Consider the following 22,233-nt stretch of genomic DNA (forward strand, 5'->3'; position numbering starts at 1 on the left):
TTGTGACTGTATGTGTTGTGACTGTGTGTGTTGTTGTGACTGTGTGTTGTTGTGACTGTATGTGTTGTGACTGTGTGTGTTGTTGTGACTGTGTGTTGTTGTGACTGTATGTGTTGTTGTGACTGTGTGTGTTGTTGTGACTGTGTGTGTTGTTGTGACTGTGTGTATGTGTTGTGACTGTGTGTGTTGTTGTGACTGTGTGTTGTTGTGACTGTATGTGTTGTGACTGTGTGTGTTGTTGTGACTGTGTGTTGTTGTGACTGTATGTGTTGTTGTGACTGTGTGTGTTGTTGTGACTGTGTGTGTTGTTGTGACTGTGTGTGTTGTTGTGACTGTGTGTGTTGTGACTGTGTGTGTTGTGACTGTGTGTGTTGTTGTGACTGTGTGTGTTGTTGTGACTGTATGTGTTGTTGTGACTGTGTGTGTTGTTGTGACTGTGTGTATTTATGTTCTCAGGACTGACAACCTGGGTTCTCAACTCTGTAGGTAGAGCTGTGATGCTCATGGCATTTTGGAAGACTGTTATTGGTCAACCAAATCTACTTCTATAAAATAACATATGACCTGCCATACTGTCCTTCAGTCAGCTGGTCTTTCTATAAAATAACATATGACCTGCCATACTGTCCTTCAGTCAGCTGGTCTTTCTACTCCTATAAAATAACATATGACCTGCCATACTGTCCTTCAGTCAGCTGGTCTTTCTTCTTCTATAAAATAACATATGACCTGCCATACTGTCCTTCAGTCAGCTGGTCTTTCTACTCCTATAAAATAACATATGACCTGCCATACTGTCCTTCAGTCAGCTGGTCTTTCTATAAAATAACATATGACCTGCCATACTGTCCTTCAGTCAGCTGGTCTTTCTATAAAATAACATATGACCTGCCATACTGTCCTTCAGTCAGCTGGTCTTTCTATAAAATAACATATGACCTGCCATACTGTCCTTCAGTCCGCTGGTCTTTCTATAAAATAACATATGACCTGCCATACTGTCCTTCAGTCAGCTGGTCTTTCTATAAAATAACATATGACCTGCCATACTGTCCTTCAGTCAGCTGGTCTTTCTATAAAATAACATATGTCCTGCCATACTGTCCTTCAGTCTGCTGGTCTTTCTACTTCTATACAATAACATATGACATGCCATACTGTCCTTCAGTCAGCTGGTCTTTCTATAAAATAACATATGACCTGCCATACTGTCCTTCAGTCAGCTGGTCTTTCTATAAAATAACATATGACCTGCCATACTGTCCTTCAGTCAGCTGGTCTTTCTATAAAATAACATATGACCTGCCATACTGTCCTTCAGTCAGCTGGTCTTTCTATAAAATAACATATGACCTGCCATACTGTCCTTCAGTCAGCTGGTCTTTCTATAAAATAACATATGACCTGCCATACTGTCCTTCAGTCAGCTGGTCTTTCTATAAAATAACATATGACCTGCCATACTGTCCTTCAGTCAGCTGGTCTTTCTACTTCTATAAAATAACATATGACCTGCCATACTGTCCTTCAGTCAGCTGGTCTTTCTATAAAATAACATATGACCTGCCATACTGTCTTTCAGTCAGCTTGTCTTTCTATAAAATAACATATGACCTGCCATACTGTCCTTCAGTCAGCTGGTCTTTCTATAAAATAACATATGACCTGCCATACTGTCCTTCAGTCAGCTGGTCTTTCTACTTCTATAAAATAACATATGACCTGCCATACTGTCTTTCAGTCAGCTGGTCTTTCTATAAAATAACATATGACCTGCCATACTGTCCTTCAGTCAGCTGGTCTTTCTACTTCTATAAAATAACATATGACCTGCCATACTGTCCTTCAGTCAGCTGGTCTTTCTATAAAATAACATATGACCTGCCATACTGTCCTTCAGTCAGCTGGTCTTTCTACTTCTATAAAATAACATATGACCTGCCATACTGTCCTTCAGTCAGCTGGTCTTTCTATAAAATAACATATGACCTGCCATACTGTCCTCCAGTCAGCTGGTCTTTCTATAAAATAACATATGACCTGCTATACTGTCCTTCAGTCAGCTGGTCTTTCTATAAAATAACATATGACATGCCATACTGTCCTCCAGTCAGCTGGTCTTTCTACTTCTATAAAATAACATATGACCTGCCATACTGTCCTTCAGTCAGCTGGTCTTTCTACTTCTATAAAATAACATATGACCTGCCATACTGTCCTTCAGTCAGCTGGTCTTTCTATAAAATAACATATGACCTGCCATACTGTCTTCAGTCAGCTGGTCTTTCTATAAAATAACATATGACCTGCCATACTGTCTTTCAGTCAGCTGGTCTTTCTATAAAATAACATATGACCTGCCATACTGTCCTTCAGTCAGCTGGTCTTTCTATAAAATAACATATGACCTGCCATACTGTCCTTCAGTCAGCTGGTCTTTCTACTCCTATAAAATGACATATGAGCTGCCATACTGTCTTTCAGTCAGCTGGTCTTTCTATAAAATAACATATGACCTGCCATACTGTCCTTCAGTCAGCTGGTCTTTCTATAAAATAACATATGACCTGCCATACTGTCCTTCAGTCAGCTGGTCTTTCTATAAAATAACATATGACCTGCCATACTGTCCTTCAGTCAGCTGGTCTTTCTATAAAATAACATATGACCTGCCATACTGTCCTTCAGTCAGCTGGTCTTTCTATAAAATAACATATGCCCTGCCATACTGTCCTTCAGTCAGCTGGTCTGTCTATAAAATAACATATGATCTGCCATACTGTCCTTCAGTCAGCTGGTCTTTCTACTTCTATAAAATAACATATGACCTGCCATACTGTCCCTCAGTCAGCTGGTCTTTCTATAAAATAACATATGACCTGCCATACTGTCCTTCAGTCAGCTGGTCTTTCTATAAAATAACATATGACCTGCCATACTGTCCCTCAGTCAGCTGGTCTTTCTATAAAATAACATATGACCTGCCATACTGTCCTTCAGTCAGCTGGTCTTTCTATAAAATAACATATGACCTGCCATACTGTCCTTCAGTCAGCTGGTCTTTCTATAAAATAACATATGACCTGCCATACTGTCCCTCAGTCAGCTGGTCTTTCTATAAAATAACATATGATCTGCCAATACTGTCCTTCAGTCAGCTGGTCTTTCTACTTCTATAAAATAACATATGATCTGCCATACTGTCCTTCAGTCAGCTGGTCTATCTACTTCTATAAAATAACATATGACCTGCCATACTGTCCTTCAGTCAGCTGGTCTATCTACTTCTATAAAATAACATATGACCTGCCATACTGTCCTTCAGTCAGCTGGTCTTTCTACTTCTTTAAAATAACATATGACCTGCCATACTGTCCTTCAGTCAGCTGGTCTTTCTATAAAATAACATATGACCTGCCATACTGTCCTTCAGTCAGCTGGTCTTTCTATAAAATAACATATGACCTGCCAATACTGTCCTTCAGTCAGCTGGTCTTTCTATAAAATAACATATGACCTGCCATACTGTCCTTCAGTCAGCTGGTCTTTCTATAAAATAACATATGACCTGCCATACTGTCCTTCAGTCAGCTGGTCTTTCTATAAAATAACATATGACCTGCCATACTGTCCTTCAGTCAGCTGGTCTTTCTACTTCTATAAAATAACATATGACCTGCCATACTGTCCTTCAGTCAGCTGGTCTTTCTATAAAATAACATATGACCTGCCATACTGTCCTTCAGTCAGCTGGGCTTTCTACTTCTATAAAATAACATATGACCTGCCATACTGTCCTTCAGTCAGCTGGTCTTTCTATAAAATAACATATGACCTGCCATACTGTCCTTCAGTCAGCTGGTCTTTCTATAAAATAACATATGACATTTACATTTACATTTAAGTCATTTAGCAGACGCTCTTATCCAGAGCGACTTACAAATTGGTGAATTCACCTTCTGACATCAGTGGAACAGCCACTTTACAATAGTGCATCTAAATCATTTAAGGGGGGGGGGTACCTGCCATACTGTCCTTCAGTCCGCTGGTCTTTCTATAAAATAACATATGACCTGCCATACTGTCCTTCAGTCAGCTGGTCTTTCTATAAAATAACATATGACCTGCCATACTGTCCTTCAGTCAGCTGGTCTTTCTATAAAATAACATATGACCTGCCATACTGTCCTTCAGTCAGCTGGTCTTTCTATAAAATAACATATGACCTGCCATACTGTCCTTCAGTCAGCTGGTCTTTCTATAAAATAACATATGACCTGCCATACTGTCCTTCAGTCAGCTGGTCTTTCTATAAAATAACATATGACCTGCCATACTGTCCTTCAGTCAGCTGGTCTTTCTATAAAATAACATATGACCTGCCATACTGTCCTTCAGTCAGCTGGTCTTTCTATAAAATAACATATGACCTGCCATACTGTCTTCAGTCAGCTGGTCTTTCTACTCCTATAAAATAACATATGACCTGCCATACTGTCCTTCAGTCAGCTGGTCTTTCTATAAAATAACATATGACCTGCCATACTGTCCTTCAGTCAGCTGGTCTTTCTATAAAATAACATATGACCTGCCATACTGTCCTTCAGTCAGCTGGTCTTTCTATAAAATAACATATGCCCTGCCATACTGTCCTTCAGTCAGCTGGTCTTTCTATAAAATAACATATGACCTGCCATACTGTCCTTCAGTCAGCTGGTCTTTCTATAAAATAACATATGACCTGCCATACTGTCTTTCAGTCAGCTGGTCTTTCTATAAAATAACATATGACCTGCCATACTGTCCTTCAGTCAGCTGGTCTTTCTATAAAATAACATATGACCTGCCATACTGTCCTTCAGTCAGCTGGTCTTTCTATAAAATAACATATGACCTGCCATACTGTCCTTCAGTCAGCTGGTCTTTAATAAAATAACATATGACCTGCCATACTGTCTTTCAGTCCGCTGGTCTTTCTATAAAATAACATATGACCTGCCATACTGTCCTTCAGTCAGCTGGTCTTTCTACTTCTATAAAATAACATATGACCTGCCATACTGTCCTTCAGTCAGCTGGTCTTTCTACTTCTATAAAATAACATATGACCTGCCATACTGTCCCTCAGTCAGCTGGTCTTTCTATAAAATAACATATGACCTGCCATACTGTCCTTCAGTCAGCTGGTCTTTCTATAAAATAACATATGACCTGCCAATACTGTCCTTCAGTCAGCTGGTCTTTCTATAAAATAACATATGACCTGCCATACTGTCCTTCAGTCAGCTGGTCTTTCTATAAAATAACATATGACCTGCCATACTGTCCTTCAGTCAGCTGGTCTTTCTATAAAATAACATATGACCTGCCATACTGTCCTTCAGTCAGCTGGTCTTTCTATAAAATAACATATGACCTGCCATACTGTCCTTCAGTCAGCTGGTCTTTCTACTCCTATAAAATAACATATGACCTGCCATACTGTCCTTCAGTCAGCTGGTCTTTCTACTTCTATAAAATAACATATGACCTGCCATACTGTCCTTCAGTCAGCTGGTCTTTCTATAAAATAACATATGACCTGCCATACTGTCTTCAGTCAGCTGGTCTTTCTATAAAATAACATATGACCTGCCATACTGTCCTTCAGTCAGCTGGTCTTTCTACTTCTATAAAATAACATATGACCTGCCATACTGTCCTTCAGTCAGCTGGTCTTTCTACTTCTATAAAATAACATATGACCTGCCATACTGTCCTTCAGTCAGCTGGTCTTTCTATAAAATAACATATGACCTGCCATACTGTCCTTCAGTCAGCTGGTCTTTCTACTTCTATAAAATAACATATGACCTGCCATACTGTCCTTCAGTCAGCTGGTCTTTCTATAAAATAACATATGACCTGCCATACTGTCCTTCAGTCAGCTGGTCTTTCTACTTCTATAAAATAACATATGACCTGCCATACTGTCCTTCAGTCAGCTGGTCTTTCTATAAAATAACATATGACCTGCCATACTGTCCTTCAGTCAGCTGGTCTTTCTATAAAATAACATATGACCTGCCATACTGTCCTTCAGTCAGCTGGTCTTTCTATAAAATAACATATGACCTGCCAATACTGTCCTTCAGTCAGCTGGTCTTTCTATAAAATAACATATGACCTGTCCTTCTATAAAATAACATATGACCTGCCATACTGTCTTCAGTCAGCTGGTCTTTCTACTTCTATAAAATAACATATGACCTGCCATACTGTCCTTCAGTCAGCTGGTCTTTCTATAAAATAACATATGACCTGCCATACTATAAAATAACATATGACCTGCCATACTGTCCTTCAGTCAGCTGGTCTTTCTATAAAATAACATATGACCTGCCATTCTGTCCTTCAGTCTGTCCTTCAGTCAGCTGGTCTTTCTATAAAATAACATATGACCTGCCAATACTGTCCTTCAGTCAGCTGGTCTTTCTATAAAATAACATATGACCTGCCAATCCTTCAGTCAGCTAAAAATAACATATGACCTGTCCTTCTATAAAATAACATATGACCTGCCATACTGTCTTCAGTCAGCTGGTCTTTCTACTTCTATAAAATAACATATGACCTGCCATACTGTCCTTCAGTCAGCTGGTCTATCTATAAAATAACATATGACCTGCCATACTGTCCTTCAGTCAGCTGGTTTTTCTATAAAATAACATATGACCTGCCATACTGTCTTCAGTCAGCTGGTCTTTCTATAAAATAACATATGACCTGCCATACTGTCCTTCAGTCAGCTGGTCTTTCTATAAAATAACATATGACCTGCCATACTGTCCTTCAGTCAGCTGGTCTTTCTATAAAATAACATATGACCTGCCAATATTGTCCTTCAGTCAGCTGGTCTTTCTATAAAATAACATATGACCTGCCATACTGTCCTTCAGTCAGCTGGTCTTTCTATAAAATAACATATGACCTGCCATACTGTCCTTCAGTCAGCTGGTCTTTCTATAAAATAACATATGACCTGCCAATACTGTCCTTCAGTCAGCTGGTCTTTCTATAAAATAACATATGACCTGCCATACTGTCCTTCAGTCAGCTGGTCTTTCTATAAAATAACATATGACCTGCCATACTGTCCTTCAGTCAGCTGGTCTTTCTATAAAATAACATATGACCTGCCATACTGTCCTTCAGTCAGCTGGTCTTTCTATAAAATAACATATGACCTGCCATACTGTCCTTCAGTCAGCTGGTCTTTCTATAAAATAACATATGACCTGCCAATACTGTCCTTCAGTCAGCTGGTCTTTCTATAAAATAACATATGACATGCCATACTGTCCTTCAGTCAGCTGGTCTTTCTATAAAATAACATATGACCTGCCATACTGTCCTTCATTCAGCTGGTCTTTCTACTTCTATAAAATAACATATGACCTGCCATACTGTCCTTCAGTCAGCTGGTCTTTCTATAAAATAACATATGACCTGCCATACTGTCCTTCAGTCAGCTGGTCTTTCTACTTCTATAAAATAACATATGACCTGCCATACTGTCCTTCAGTCAGCTGGTCTTTCTATAAAATAACATATGACCTGCCATACTGTCCTTCAGTCAGCTGGTCTTTCTATAAAATAACATATGACCTGCCATACTGTCCTTCATTCAGCTGGTCTTTCTATAAAATAACATATGACCTGCCATACTGTCCTTCAGTCAGCTGGTCTTTCTACTTCTATAAAATAACATATGACCTGCCATACTGTCCTTCAGTCAGCTGGTCTTTCTATAAAATAACATATGACCTGCCATACTGTCTTCAGTCAGCTGGTCTATCTATAAAATAACATATGACCTGCCATACTGTCCTTCAGTCAGCTGGTCTTTCTATAAAATAACATATGACCTGCCATACTGTCCTTCAGTCAGCTGGTCTTTCTATAAAATAACATATGACCTGCCATACTGTCCTTCAGTCAGCTGGTTTTTCTATAAAATAACATATGACCTGGCATACTGTCCTTCAATCAGCTGGTCTTTCTACGTCTATAAAATAACATATGACCTGCCATACTGTCCTTCAATCAGCTGGTCTTTCTACGTCTATAAAATAACATATGACCTGCCATACTGTCCTTCAGTCAGCTGGTCTTTCTATAAAATAACATATGACCTGCCATACTGTCCTTCAGTCAGCTGGTTTTTCTATAAAATAACATATGACCTGCCATACTGTCCTTCAGTCAGCTGGTCTTTCTATAAAATAACATATGACCTGCCATACTGTCCTTCAGTCAGCTGGTCTTTCTATAAAATAACATATGACCTGCCATACTGTCCTTCAGTCAGCTGGTCTTTCTATAAAATAACATATGACCTGCCATACTGTCTTCAGTCAGCTGGTCTTTCTATAAAATAACATATGACCTGCCATACTGTCCTTCAGTCAGCTGGTCTTTCTATAAAATAACATATGACCTGCCTTACTGTCCTTCAGTCAGCTGGTTTTTCTATAAAATAACATATGACCTGCCATACTGTCCTTCAGTCAGCTGGTCTTTCTATAAAATAACATATGACCTGCCATACTGTCCTTCAGTCAGCTGGTCTTTCTATAAAATAACATATGACCTGCCATACTGTCCTTCAGTCAGCTGGTCTTTCTATAAAATAACATATGACCTGCCATACTGTCTTCAGTCAGCTGGTCTTTCTATAAAATAACATATGACCTGCCATACTGTCCTTCAGTCAGCTGGTCTTTCTATAAAATAACATATGACCTGCCTTACTGTCCTTCAGTCAGCTGGTCTTTCTATAAAATAACATATGACCTGCCATACTGTCCTTCAGTCAGCTGGTCTTTCTATAAAATAACATATGACCTGCCATACTGTCCTTCAGTCAGCTGGTCTTTCTATAAAATAACATATGACCTGCCATACTGTCCTTCAGTCAGCTGGTCTTTCTATAAAATAACATATGACCTGCCATACTGTCCTTCAGTCAGCTGGTCTTTCTATAAAATAACATATGACCTGCCATACTGTCTTCAGTCAGCTGGTCTATCTATAAAATAACATATGACCTGCCATACTGTCCTTCAGTCAGCTGGGCTTTCTACTTCTATAAAATAACATATGACCTGCCATACTGTCCTTCAGTCAGCTGGTCTTTCTATAAAATAACATATGACCTGCCATACTGTCCTTCAGTCAGCTGGTCTTTCTATAAAATAACATATGACCTGCCATACTGTCCTCCAGTCAGCTGGTCTTTCTACTTCTTTAAAACAGTTATGACGGTTATTTTATTTATTTAGTTGTGTACACGGGAACTCTGTGTGTACACGGGAACTCTGTGTGTACACGGGAACTCTGTGTGTATGACTGTAGGTGTATCTACCTTTGTTTGTCCCCTCCCAGGCGGACTGGAGACATGACCAATCGTCTCTGCCTCCAGGCTGGCCCACAGCAGGCAACATAGACATCAGAGGGTTTGGTCTGCGATACAGAGAGGACCAGGAACTGGCAGTACGCAACATCACCGTAGCCATCCGCGGAGGAGAGAAGGTATGTGACGGGGGGATTAGGCTGCCTGACTGGGGATTAGGCTGCGTGACTGGGGATTAGGCTGCGTGACGGGGGATTAGGATGCGTGACGGGGGATTAGGCTGCGTGACGGGGGATTAGGCTGCGTGACGGGGGATTAGGCTGCGTGACGGGAGGGGATTAGGTTGCGTGACGGGGATTAGGTTGCGTGACGGGGATTAGGCTGCGTGACGGGGATTAGGCTGCGTGACGGGGATTAGGCTGCGTGACGGGAGGGGATTAGGCTGCGTGACGGGAGGGGATTAGGCTGCGTGACGGGGATTAGGTTGCGTGACGGGGATTAGGATGCGTGACGGGGATTAGGCTGCGTGACGGGGATTAGGTTGCGTGACGGGGATTAGGTTGCGTGACGGGGATTAGGCTGCGTGACTGGGGATTAGGTTGCGTGACGGGGGATTAGGCTGCGTGACGGGAGGGGATTAGGTTGCGTGACGGGGGATTAGGTTGCGTGACGGGGGATTAGGCTGCGTGACGGGGGATTAGGCTGCGTGACGGGAGGGGATTAGGTTGCGTGACGGGGGATTAGGCTGCGTGACGGGGATTAGGTTGCGTGACGGGGGATTAGGTTGCGTGACGGGAGGGGATTAGGCTGCGTGACGGGGATTAGGTTGCGTGACGGGGATTAGGCTGCGTGACGGGGATTAGGCTGCGTGACGGGGATTAGGTTGCGTGACTGGGGATTAGGCTGCGTGACGGGGGATTAGGCTGCGTGACGGGGGATTAGGATGCGTGACGGGGATTAGGCTGCGTGACGGGGATTAGGCTGCGTGACGGGGATTAGGCTGCCTGACTGGGGATTAGGCTGCGTGACGGGGGATTAGGCTGCGTGACGGGGGATTAGGTTGCGTGACGGGGGATTAGGCTGCGTGACGGGGGATTAGGCTGCGTGACGGGGGATTAGGTTGCGTGACGGGGATTAGGTTGCGTGACGGGGATTAGGCTGCGTGACGGGGGATTAGGCTGCGTGACGGGACGGGATTAGGCTGCGTGACGGGGGATTAGGCTGCGTGACGGGGGATTAGGTTGCGTGACTGGGGATTAGGCTGCGTGACGGGGGATTAGGTTGCGTGACGGGGGATTAGGCTGCGTGACGGGGGATTAGGCTGCGTGACGGGGATTAGGTTGCGTGACGGGGGATTAGGCTGCGTGACGGGGATTAGGTTGCGTGACGGGGATTAGGCTGCGTGACGGGGATTAGGTTGCGTGACGGGGGATTAGGTTGCGTGACGGGGGATTAGGCTGCGTGACGGGAGGGGATTAGGCTGCGTGACGGGGGATTAGGCTGCGTGACGGGGGATTAGGTTGCGTGACGGGAGGGGATTAGGTTGCGTGACGGGGGATTAGGCTGCGTGACGGGGGATTAGGCTGCGTGACGGGGGATTAGGCTGCGTGACGGGGGATTAGGCTGCGTGACGGGGGATTAGGCTGCGTGACGGGGGATGAGGTTGCGTGACGGGGGATTAGGTTGTGTGATGGGGGTGGGTATTGTAGGTAGTACAGGAGCAGGGTAGTGACTGTTGTTGTTGTTCCAGGTGGGTATTGTAGGTAGTACAGGAGCAGGGTAGTGACTGTTGTTGTTGTTCCAGGTGGGTATAGTAGGTCGTACAGGAGCAGGGTAGTGACTGTTGTTGTTGTTCCAGGTGGGTATTGTAGGTAGTACAGGAGCAGGGTAGTGACTGTTGTTGTTGTTCCAGGTGGGTATTGTAGGTAGTACAGGAGCAGGGTAGTGACTGTTGTTGTTGTTCCAGGTGGGTATAGTAGGTCGTACAGGAGCAGGCAAGTCCTCTCTGACTCTAGGATTGTTCCGCATCATTGAGGCGTGTGAGGGAGAGATTCATATCGATGGAGTTAACATCGCCACGCTGGGTCTCCATGAACTCCGCTCCAGGATCACCATCATACCACAGGTGCACCCCCACACCCACACACTCAAACTGACCCACAGTCTTCTGGATGCATGTTCTATTTAAAATATCTTTATTTATCCTCTCCCTCCCTCACCCCTCTCTCTCCCCCCTTCTCTCTCTCCCTCCCTCACCCCTCTCTCCTCCCTCCCCTTCCTCTCCCTCTCTCCCCCTTCTCTCTCTCCCCCTTCTCTCTCATGCCTCCCCCCTCCACTCCTTCCTCTCCCTCTCTCCCCCTTCTCTCTCTCCCCCTTCTCTCTCATGCCCCTCCCCTTCCTCCCCCTCTCTCCACCCTTCTCTCTCATGGCTCTCCGCCCTCCCCTTCCTCTCTCTCTCTCATGCCCCCCTCCTCTCCTTCCTCTCCCTCTCTCCCCCCTTCTCTCTCATGGCTCTCCCCCTCCTCTCTCCCCCTCTCTCTCATGCCCCCCCCCCTCCCCTTCCTCTCCCTCTCTCCCCCTTCTCTCTCATGCCCCCTCCCCTTCCCCTTCCTCTCTCCCCCCTTCTCTCTCATGGCTCTCCCCCCCCTCCCCTTCCTCTCCCTCTCTCCCCCCTTCTCTCTCATGGCTCTCCCCCTCCTCCCTCCTCCCTCCAGGACCCAGTGCTGTTCTCTGGGTCTCTGAGGATGAATCTGGACCCCTTCGATGGCTACTCTGATGATGAGGTGTGGAGAGCCCTGGAGCTCTCCCATCTCAAGAGCTTTGTGTCGGGCCTTCCGGACAAACTCAACCACGAGTGTTCAGAGGGTGGAGAGAACCTCAGGTAACCTCATATATCATACATAGGCCTACATACACCATACATACGCCTACATACACCATACATAGGCCTACATAGCATTACATACACACACAGCTTCTGGTTCGCTCTCTCGTCCTTCTCACCTCTTCTTACCTCTCCTCCTCTTCTTCCCTCTCTCCTACTCTCCTTACCTCTCTCCTCCTCTTCTTCCCTCTCTCCTCTCCTCCTCTTCTTACCTCTCTCCTCCTCTCCTTACCTCTCTCCTCCTCTCCTTACCTCTCTCCTACTCTTCTTACCTCTCTCCTCCTCCTCTTACCTCTTCTCCTCTCTCCATACCTCTCCTTCTCTTCTTACCTCTCTCCTCCTCTCCTCCTCTTCTTACCTCTCTCCTCCTCTTCTCACCTCTATCCTCCTCTTCTCACCTCTATCCTCCTCTCCTTACCTCTCTCCTCCTCTCCTTCTCTTCTTACCTCTCTCCTCTCTCCTCTTCTTCTTACCTCTCTCCTCCTCTCCTTACCTCTCTCCTCTCTCCACCTATCCTTACCTCTCTCCTTACCTCTCTTCTCTCTCCTTCTTGTTTCTTACCTCTCTCTCTCTCTCATTAACATTCTCTCTCTCCCCTCTCTCTCTCTCTCTCTCTCTCTCTCTCTCTCATTAACATAATCCCTATCCAGTCTGGGTCAGCGCCAGCTGGTGTGTCTGGCCCGAGCCCTCCTGAGGAAGACGAAGATCTTGGTTCTGGATGAGGCCACAGCTGCTGTGGACCTGGAGACAGACAACCTGATCCAGTCCACCATCAGAACCCAGTTTGATGACTGCACTGTCCTGACCATCGCACACAGACTCAATACTATCATGGACTACACCAGGTAATATATAGACTGACTCAATACTATCATGGACTACACCAGGTAATATATAGACTGACTCAACTATCATGGACTACACCAGGTAATATATAGACTGACTCACACTATCATGGACTACACCAGGTAATATATAGACTGACTCAGTACTATCATGGACTACACCAGGTAATATATAGACTGACTCAATACTATCATGGACTACACCAGGTAATATATAGACTGACTCAATACTATCATGGACTACACCAGGTAATATATAGACTGACTCAATACTATCATGGACTACACCAGGTAATATATAGACTGACTCAATACTATCATGGACTACACCAGGTAATATATAGACGGACTCAATACTATCATTGACTACACCAGGTAATATATAGACTGACTCAATACTATCATGGACTACACCAGGTAATATATAGACAGACTCAATACTATCATGGACTACACCAGGTAATATATAGACTGACTCAATACTATCATGGACTACACCAGGTAATATATAGACTGACTCAATACTATCATGGACTACACCAGGTAATATATAGACTGACTCAATACTATCATGGACTACACCAGGTAATATATAGACTGACTCAATACTATCATGGACTACACCAGGTAATATATAGACTGACTCAATACTATCATGGACTACACCAGGTAATATATAGACTGACTCAATACTATCATGGACTACACCAGGTAATATATAGACTGACTCAATACTATCATGGACTACACCAGGTAATATATAGACTGACTCAATACTATCATGGACTACACCAGGTAATATATAGACTGACTCAATACTATCATGGACTACACCAGGTAATATATAGACTGACTCAATACTATCATGGACTACACCAGGTAATATATAGACTGACTCAATACTATCACGGACTACACCAGGTAATATATAGACTGACTCAATACTATCACGGACTACACCAGGTAATATATAGACTGACTCAATACTATCTATCAGGTAATATATAGACTGACAATACTATCAGGTACACCAGGTAATATATAGACTGACTCAATACTATCATGGACTACACCAGGTAATATATAGACTGACTCAATACTATCATGGACTACACCAGGTAATATATAGACTGACTCAATACTATCATGGACTACACCAGGTAATATATAGACTGACTCAATACTATCATGGACTACACCAGGTAATATATAGACTGACTACATCATGGACTATCAGGTAATATATAGACTACACCATGGACTATATAATATATAGACTGACTCAATACTATCATGGACTACACCAGGTAATATATAGACTGACTCAATACTATCACGGACTACACCAGGTAATATATAGACTGGCTCAATACTATCATGGACTACACCAGGTAATATATAGACTGACTCAATACTATCATGGACTACACCAGGTAATATATAGACTGACTCAATACTATCATGGACTACACCAGGTAATATATAGACTGACTCAATACTATCATGGACTACACCAGGTAATATATAGACTGACTCAATACTATCATGGACTACACCAGGTAATATATAGACTGGCTCAATACTATCACGGACTACACCAGGTAATATATAGACTGACTCAATACTATCATGGACTACACCAGGTAATATATAGACTGACTCAATACTATCATGGACTACACCAGGTAATATATAGACTGGCTCAATACTATCATGGACTACACCAGGTAATATATAGACTGACTCAATACTATCACGGACTACACCAGGTAATATATAGACTGGCTCAATACTATCACGGACTACACCAGGTAATATATAGACTGACTCAATACTATCATGGACTACACCAGGTAATATATAGACTGACTCAATACTATCATGGACTTAACCAGGTAATATATGACAACACACACACCTGCTCTCTCTCTCATCTCTCTCTCTCCTCCCTTCAGAGTGCTGGTCCTGGATAAAGGGGAGATGGCAGAGTTTGACTCTCCCTCCACTCTCATCACCAAGAGAGGAATCTTCTACAAGATGGCTAAAGACTCTGGACTGGTCTGAGTGGGCGAACGGGAGAGGACAGGCGCTTAAAGACAACATCCCTCCTTACAGAGAACTCCTCCTCCAACCCCCTCTTCCTCTCCTCCGACCGGGAGGCTGTGCAGGGAAGAGGTAGCAGAGAGAGAGGAGATTTCTAAGGATTTCAATGTTTCTGATAAGTGTGCATAAATTATGGGAGCACTCTACCTCCACTCCTTCCTCCCTCCTCTTCTCCCTTCATCCCTCCCTCCTCTATCCCTCCATCCCTCCTTCCTCTTCTCCCTTCATCCCTCCCTCTACTTCTCCCTCCACCCCTCCATCCATCTCTCCCTCCCTCTACTACAGAATATGTCAAGGATTCACTCCACTGAACCTGATGCTGCTGCTTCTCCAGGACAAATCCCTTCTGTTACTCCTCCCTCCATCCCTTCTGTTACTCCTCCCTCCATCCCTTCTGTTACTCCTCCCTCCTGTTACTCCTCCCTCCATCCCTTCTGTTACTCCTCCCTCCATCCCTCCTGTTACTCCTCCCTCCATCCCTCCTGTTACTCCTCCCTCCATCCCTCCTGTTACTCCTCCCTCCATCCCTTCTGCTACTTCTCCCTCCATCCCCTCTGTTACTCCTCCCTCCATCCCTCCTGTTACTCCTCCCTCCATCCCTTCTGTTACTCCTCCCACCATCCTTCCTCTTACTCCTCCCTCCCTCCTGTTACTCCTCCCTCCATCCCTTCTGTTACTCCTCCCTCCATCCCTCCTGTTACTCCTCCCTCCATCCCTCCTGTTACTCCTCCCTCCATCCCTTCTGTTACTCCTCCCTCCATCCCTCCTGTTACTCCTCCCTCCCTTAACTAAAGACTTCTCCAGGACAAATCCCTTCCAACAACTCTTACTGTTTCTCTCAAACTCTGTTTGTTCAACTCTCCTTTGAACGGGTGTCTGGATGTTTTCAAGATTCCCTTCATCTTGCAGAATTTGTCCGCTCCGGCTTGCCGTTGTGGGAAGCCAGAAGGCCATCTGACCTGCTCTCCTCCGTCAATCAGACTCAGAATACCAGCTAGGTTTATTTTATTTTTAAATGGGCATTGTGTGCTTTTGAAGATGTACTCTGTTAAGAGACTATAAAAGTCCTTTTTGTTTTGTCTCTGCCCCTGTTTGCCTTTATTGCCATCAGAGGAAAGAATCAGAATATTCTGATTTTTTTCTATCCAATGTAACTGGAATGTTCTGAATTGTTCTCCCCAATGGAACCAGAATGTTCTGGTGTGTTCCTTCCAACAGAACCGGAATGTTCTCGTGTTTCCCCCCCCCCCAATGTAACTGGAATGTTCTGAATTGTTCTCCCCAACGGAACCGGAATGTTCTGGTGTGTTCCTTCCAACAGAACCGGAATGTTCTCATCTGTTCTTTCCAATGGAACCAGAATGGCCTGATCTGTTCTCTCCAACGGAACCGGAATGTTCTGATCTTTTCTCTCCGATAGAACCGGGTGGACTAGGTTGAATATTTATTTGACAGACAGTGCAATGTTATTCCCCACAGGGAGTGAGTGAATGGATATCTGTCCAATCAGAGACGACGCCAATCGCAGACGTTGAAACCTGTCCCATCAGTCAGATCCCGCCCCCCTCTATGTTGAGTACTGGTAAAGAGAGTGAGGTCACCCACCCTTGACCTCTGCCTGGGTGGCCTTTGACCCTTGACCTCCCAGACGCTGCTTTCCATAGTGCCACACCTCAAACGGCATCCTACACCACACTTCTCTTGACCCAAGCCCTGCGTTGCAGTCTGTTGTCTGTAACCAGTAACTAGTCTAGGGAGAGACCTGTTGTCTGTAACCAGTAACTAGTCTAGGGAGAGACCTGTTGTCTGTAACCAGTAACTAGTTTAGGGAGAGACCTGTTGTCTGTAGCCAGTAACTAGTCTAGGGAGAGACCTGTTGTCTGTAACCAGTAACTAGTCTAGGGGAGACCTGTTGTCTGTAACCAGTAACTAGTCTAGGGAGAGACCTTTTGTCTGTAACTAGTCTAGGGAGAGACCTGTTGTCTGTAACCAGTAACTAGTCTAGGGAGAGACCTGTTGTCTGTAACCAGTAACTAGTCTAGGGAGAGACCTGTTGTCTGTAACCAGTAACTAGTCTAGGGAGAGACCTGTTGTCTGTAACCAGTAACTAGTCTAGGGAGAGACCTTTTGTCTGTAACCAGTAACTAGTCTAGGGGGGACCTGTTGTCTGTAACCAGTAACTAGTCTAGGGAGAGACCTGTTGTCTGTAACCTATAACTAGTCTAGGGGGGACCTGTTGTCTGTAACCAGTAACTAGTCTAGGGAGAGACCTGTTGTCTGTAACCAGTAACTAGTCTAGGGAGAGACCTGTTGTCTGTAACCAGTAACTAGTCTAGGGAGAGACCTGTTGTCTCTAACTAGTCTAGGGAGAGACCTGTTGTCTGTAACCAGTAACTAGTCTAGGGAGAGACCTGTTGTCTGTAACCAGTAACTAGTTTAGGGAGAGACCTGTTGTCTGTAACCAGTAACTAGTCTAGGGAGAGACCTGTTGTCTGTAACCAGTAACTAGTCTAGGGAGAGACCTGTTGTCTGTAACCAGTAACTAGTTTAGGGAGAGACCTGTTGTCTGTAACCAGTAACTAGTTTAGGGAGAGACCTGTTGTCTGTAACCAGTAACTAGTTTAGGGAGAGACCTGTTGTCTGTAACCAGTAACTAGTCTAGGGAGAGACCTGTTGTCTGTAACCAGTAACTAGTTTAGGGAGAGACCTGTTGTCTGTAACCAGTAACTAGTCTAGGGAGAGACCTGTTGTCTGTAACCAGTAACTAGTCTAGGGAGAGACCTGTTGTCTGTAACCTATAACTAGTTTAGGGAGAGACCTGTTGTCTGTAACTAGTCTAGGGAGAGACCTGTTGTCTGTAACCAGTAACTAGTCTAGGGAGAGACCTGTTGTCTGTAGCCAGTAACTAGTCTAGGGAGAGACCTGTTGTCTGTAACCAGTAACTAGTCTAGGGAGAGACCTGTTGTCTGTAACCAGTAACTAGTCTAGGGAGAGACCTGTTGTCTGTAACCAGTAACTAGTCTAGGGAGAGACCTGTTGTCTGTAACCAGTAACTAGTTTAGGGAGAGACCTGTTGTCTGTAACCAGTAACTAGTCTAGGGAGAGACCTGTTGTCTGTAACCAGTAACTAGTCTAGGGAGAGACCTGTTGTCTGTAACCAGTAACTAGTCTAGGGAGAGACCTGTTGTCTGTAACCAGTAACTAGTCTAGGGAGAGACCTGTTGTCTGTAACCAGTAACTAGTTTAGGGAGAGACCTGTTGTCTGTAACCAGTAACTAGTCTAGGGAGAGACCTGTTGTCTAACCAGTAACTAGTCTAGGGAGAGACCTGTTGTCTCTAACCAGTAACTAGTCTAGGGAGAGACCTGTTGTCTGTAACCAGTAACTAGTCTAGGGGAGACCTGTTGTCTGTAACCAGTAACTAGTCTAGGGAGAGACCTGTTGTCTGTAACCAGTAACTAGTCTAGGGAGAGACCTGTTGTCTGTAACCAGTAACTAGTCTAGGGAGAGACCTGTTGTCTGTAGCCAGTAACTAGTCTAGGGGAGACCTGTTGTCTGTAACCAGTAACTAGTCTAGGGAGAGACCTGTTGTCTGTAACCAGTAACTAGTCTAGGGAGAGACCTGTTGTCTGTAACCTATAACTAGTCTAGGGGAGACCTGTTGTCTGTAACCTATAACTAGTCTAGGGAGAGACCTGTTGTCTCTAACCAGTAACTAGTCTAGGGAGAGACCTGTTGTCTCTAACCAGTAACTAGTCTAGGGAGAGACCTGTTGTCTGTAACCAGTAACTAGTCTAGGGAGAGACCTGTTGTCTGTAACCAGTAACTAGTCTAGGGGAGACCTGTTGTCTGTAACCAGTAACTAGTCTAGGGAGAGACCTGTTGTCTGTAACCTACAACTAGTCTAGGGAGAGACCTTTTGTCTGTAACTAGTCTAGGGAGAGACCTTTTGTTTGTAACCTATAACTAGTTTAGGGAGAGACCTGTTGTCTGTAACTAGTCTAGGGAGAGACCTGTTGTCTGTAACCAGTAACTAGTCTAGGGAGAGACCTGTTGTCTGTAACCAGCAACTAGTCTAGGGAGAGACCTGTTGTCTGTAACCAGTAACTAGTCTAGGGAGAGACCTGTTGTCTAACCAGTAACTAGTCTAGGGAGAGACCTGTTGTCTGTAACCAGTAACTAGTCTAGGGAGAGACCTGTTGTCTGTAACCAGTAACTAGTCTAGGGAGAGACCTGTTGTCTGTAACCAGTAACTAGTCTAGGGAGAGACCTGTTGTCTGTAACCAGTAACTAGTCTAGGGAGAGACCTGTTGTCTGTAACCAGTAACTAGTCTAGGGAGAGACCTGTTGTCTGTAACCAGTAACTAGTCTAGGGAGATACCTTTTGTCTGTAACCAGTAACTAGTCTAGGGAGAGACCTGTTGTCTGTAACCAGTAACTAGTCTAGGGAGAGACCTGGCTGGCTTTAAACCTGCTTTATTTAAATGAATGTAATACACATTGTTATATCCTTCTGGCTAAATCCCAAATGGCACCCCAAATGACCAGTTCAAAAGTAGTGCACTTTATAGGGAACAGGGTGTCATTTGGGCCAAATATAGGATATTTTGACTGTAGCCTTCTGCGTTCAGCAGAGACCACATTTTCCTTGTTGGCACTTTATCTGTTGGTTAGTAGGTGCTATTATATTATTGAACCTCTTGAGCCATACGCTATTGGGTTAGTCAGGCTGATCAACAAGTGTCAATAAGGTGTTGGGTTAGTCAGGCTGATCAACAAGTCTCAATAAGGTGTTGGGTTAGTCAGGCTGATCAGCAAGTCTCAATAAGGTGTTGGGTTAGTCAGGCTGATCAACAAGTGTAGATAAGGTGTTGGGATCAACAAGTCTCAATAAGGTGTTGGGATCAACAAGTCTCAATAAGGTGTTGGGTTAGTCAGGCTGATCAACAAGTGTCAATAAGGTGTTGGGATCAACAAGTCTCAATAAGGTGTTGGGATCAACAAGTCTCAATAAGGTGTTGGGTTAGTCAGGCTGATCAACAAGTCTCAATAAGGTGTTGGGATCAACAAGTCTCAATAAGGTGTTGGGTTAGTCAGGCTGATCAACAAGTCTCAATAAGGTGTTGGGTTAGTCAGGCTGATCAACAAGTGTCAATAAGGTGTTGGGTTAGTCAGGCTGATCAGCAAGTCTCAATAAGGTGTTGGGTTAGTCAGGCCGGTCAGCAAGTCTCAATTAGGTGTTGGGTTAGTCAGGCTGATCAACAAGTGTCAATAAGGTGTTGGGATCAACAAGTCTCAATAAGGTGTTGGGATCAACAAGTCTCAATAAGGTGTTGGGTTAGTCAGGCTGATCAACAAGTCTCAATAAGGTGTTGGGATCAACAAGTCTCAATAAGGTGTTGGGTTAGTCAGGCTGATCAACAAGTCTCAATAAGGTGTTGGGTTAGTCAGGCTGATCAACAAGTGTCAATAAGGTGTTGGGCTAGTCAGGCTGATCAACAAGTGTCAATAAGGTGTTGGGCTAGTCAGGCTGATCAACAAGTGTCAATAAGGTGTTGGGCTAGTCAGGCTGATCAACAAGTGTCAATAAGGTGTTGGGCTAGTCAGGCTGATCAACAAGTGTCAATAAGGTGTTGGGTTAGTCAGGCCGGTCAGCAAGTCTCAATTAGGTGTTGGGTTAGTCAGGCTGATCAACAAGTCTCAATAAGGTGTTGGGTTAGTCAGGCTGATCAGCAAGTCTCAAGTCTCAAACACCTTAGTAATATATTCTGTCCATGGACTCATGCTACTCATTTTCATTGGGGTGAAATGGCAACTCATTCTACATTTGACCAGGGCCCATATGGGGGGATAGGAAGTCATTAATGACCAGGGCCCATATGGGGGGATAGGAAGTCATTAATGACCAGGGCCCATATGGGGGGATAGGAAGTCATTAATGACCAGGGCCCATATGGGGGGATAGGAAGTCATTAATGACCAGGGCCCATATGGGGGGATAGGAAGTCATTAATGACCAGGGCCCATATGGGGGGATAGGAAGTCATTAATGACCAGGGCCCATATGGGGGGATAGGAAGTCATTAATGACCAGGGCCCATATGGGGGGATAGGAAGTCATTAATGCCCAGGGCCCATATGGGGGGATAGGAAGTCATTAATGACCAGGGCCCATATGGGGGGATAGGAAGTCATTAATGCCCAGGGCCCATATGGGGGGATAGGAAGTCATTAATGCCCAGGGCCCATATGGGGGAATAGGAAGTCATTAATGCCCAGGGCCCATATGGGGGGATAGGAAGTCATTAATGCCCAGGGCCCATATGGGGGGATAGGAAGTCATTAATGACCAGGGCCCATATGGGGGGATAGGAAGTCATTAATGACCAGGGCCCATATGGGGGGATAGGAAGTCATTAATGACCAGGGCCCATATGGGGGGATAGGAAGTCATTAATGACCAGGGCCCATATGGGGGGATAGGAAGTCATTAATGACCAGGGCCCATATGGGGGGATAGGAAGTCATTAATGACCAGGGCCCATATGGGGGGATAGGAAGTCATTAATGACCAGGGCCCATATGGGGGGATAGGAAGTCATTAATGACCAGGGCCCATATGGGTCCCATTATGGAGGCAGCTTTTCACTGGGACATCCAGTGACCACAGCAGGTGTGTTGTCTGAAGATGGAGCCGGTAGCAGCCTACTGGGCCTACGCTTTGATGTCTCTCTCCTGTGGCGTCACTTCTTTATCTGAGCCTTGGTTTTATTGGATATAAATCAAGGAGACGTGCTTTTGATTTGTCTGTTGAGTGTAAGGTGTTGTCCCAAATGTCACCCTATTCCCTGTGCCGTGCACTCCTATGGGCCCTATTCCCTATGTAGTGCACTACTATGGGCCCTATTCCCTATGTAGTGCACTACTATGGGCCCTATTCCCTATGTAGTGCACCACCATGGGCCCTATTCCCTATGTAGTGCACTCCTATGGGCCCTATTCCCTATG

At 44.6% G+C, this 22,233-nt stretch overlaps 1 protein-coding gene across 4 annotated transcripts in view; it reads left to right on the forward strand.

Annotated features, from left to right (window-relative positions):
- The window catches only part of LOC135554749 (multidrug resistance-associated protein 1-like), a 91,972-nt gene extending 72,995 nt beyond the window's left edge, over positions 1-18,977 (forward strand). For 3 of the 4 annotated variants that reach the window (XM_064987179.1, XM_064987180.1, XM_064987181.1), the window contains 5 exons: positions 9,427-9,573; positions 11,361-11,519; positions 12,109-12,275; positions 12,929-13,123; positions 15,079-18,977. In XM_064987179.1, the coding sequence (XP_064843251.1) occupies positions 9,427-9,573; positions 11,361-11,519; positions 12,109-12,275; positions 12,929-13,123; positions 15,079-15,187 (777 nt within the window). In that variant the 3' untranslated portion in view covers positions 15,188-18,977. The other variant, XM_064987182.1, reaches the window with a different exon arrangement.
- Positions 18,978-22,233: the final 3,256 nt, after the last annotated feature.

Source organism: Oncorhynchus masou, chromosome 14, assembly GCF_036934945.1.
Source record: "Oncorhynchus masou masou isolate Uvic2021 chromosome 14, UVic_Omas_1.1, whole genome shotgun sequence".
Classification (NCBI taxonomy): Eukaryota; Metazoa; Chordata; class Actinopteri; order Salmoniformes; family Salmonidae; genus Oncorhynchus; species Oncorhynchus masou.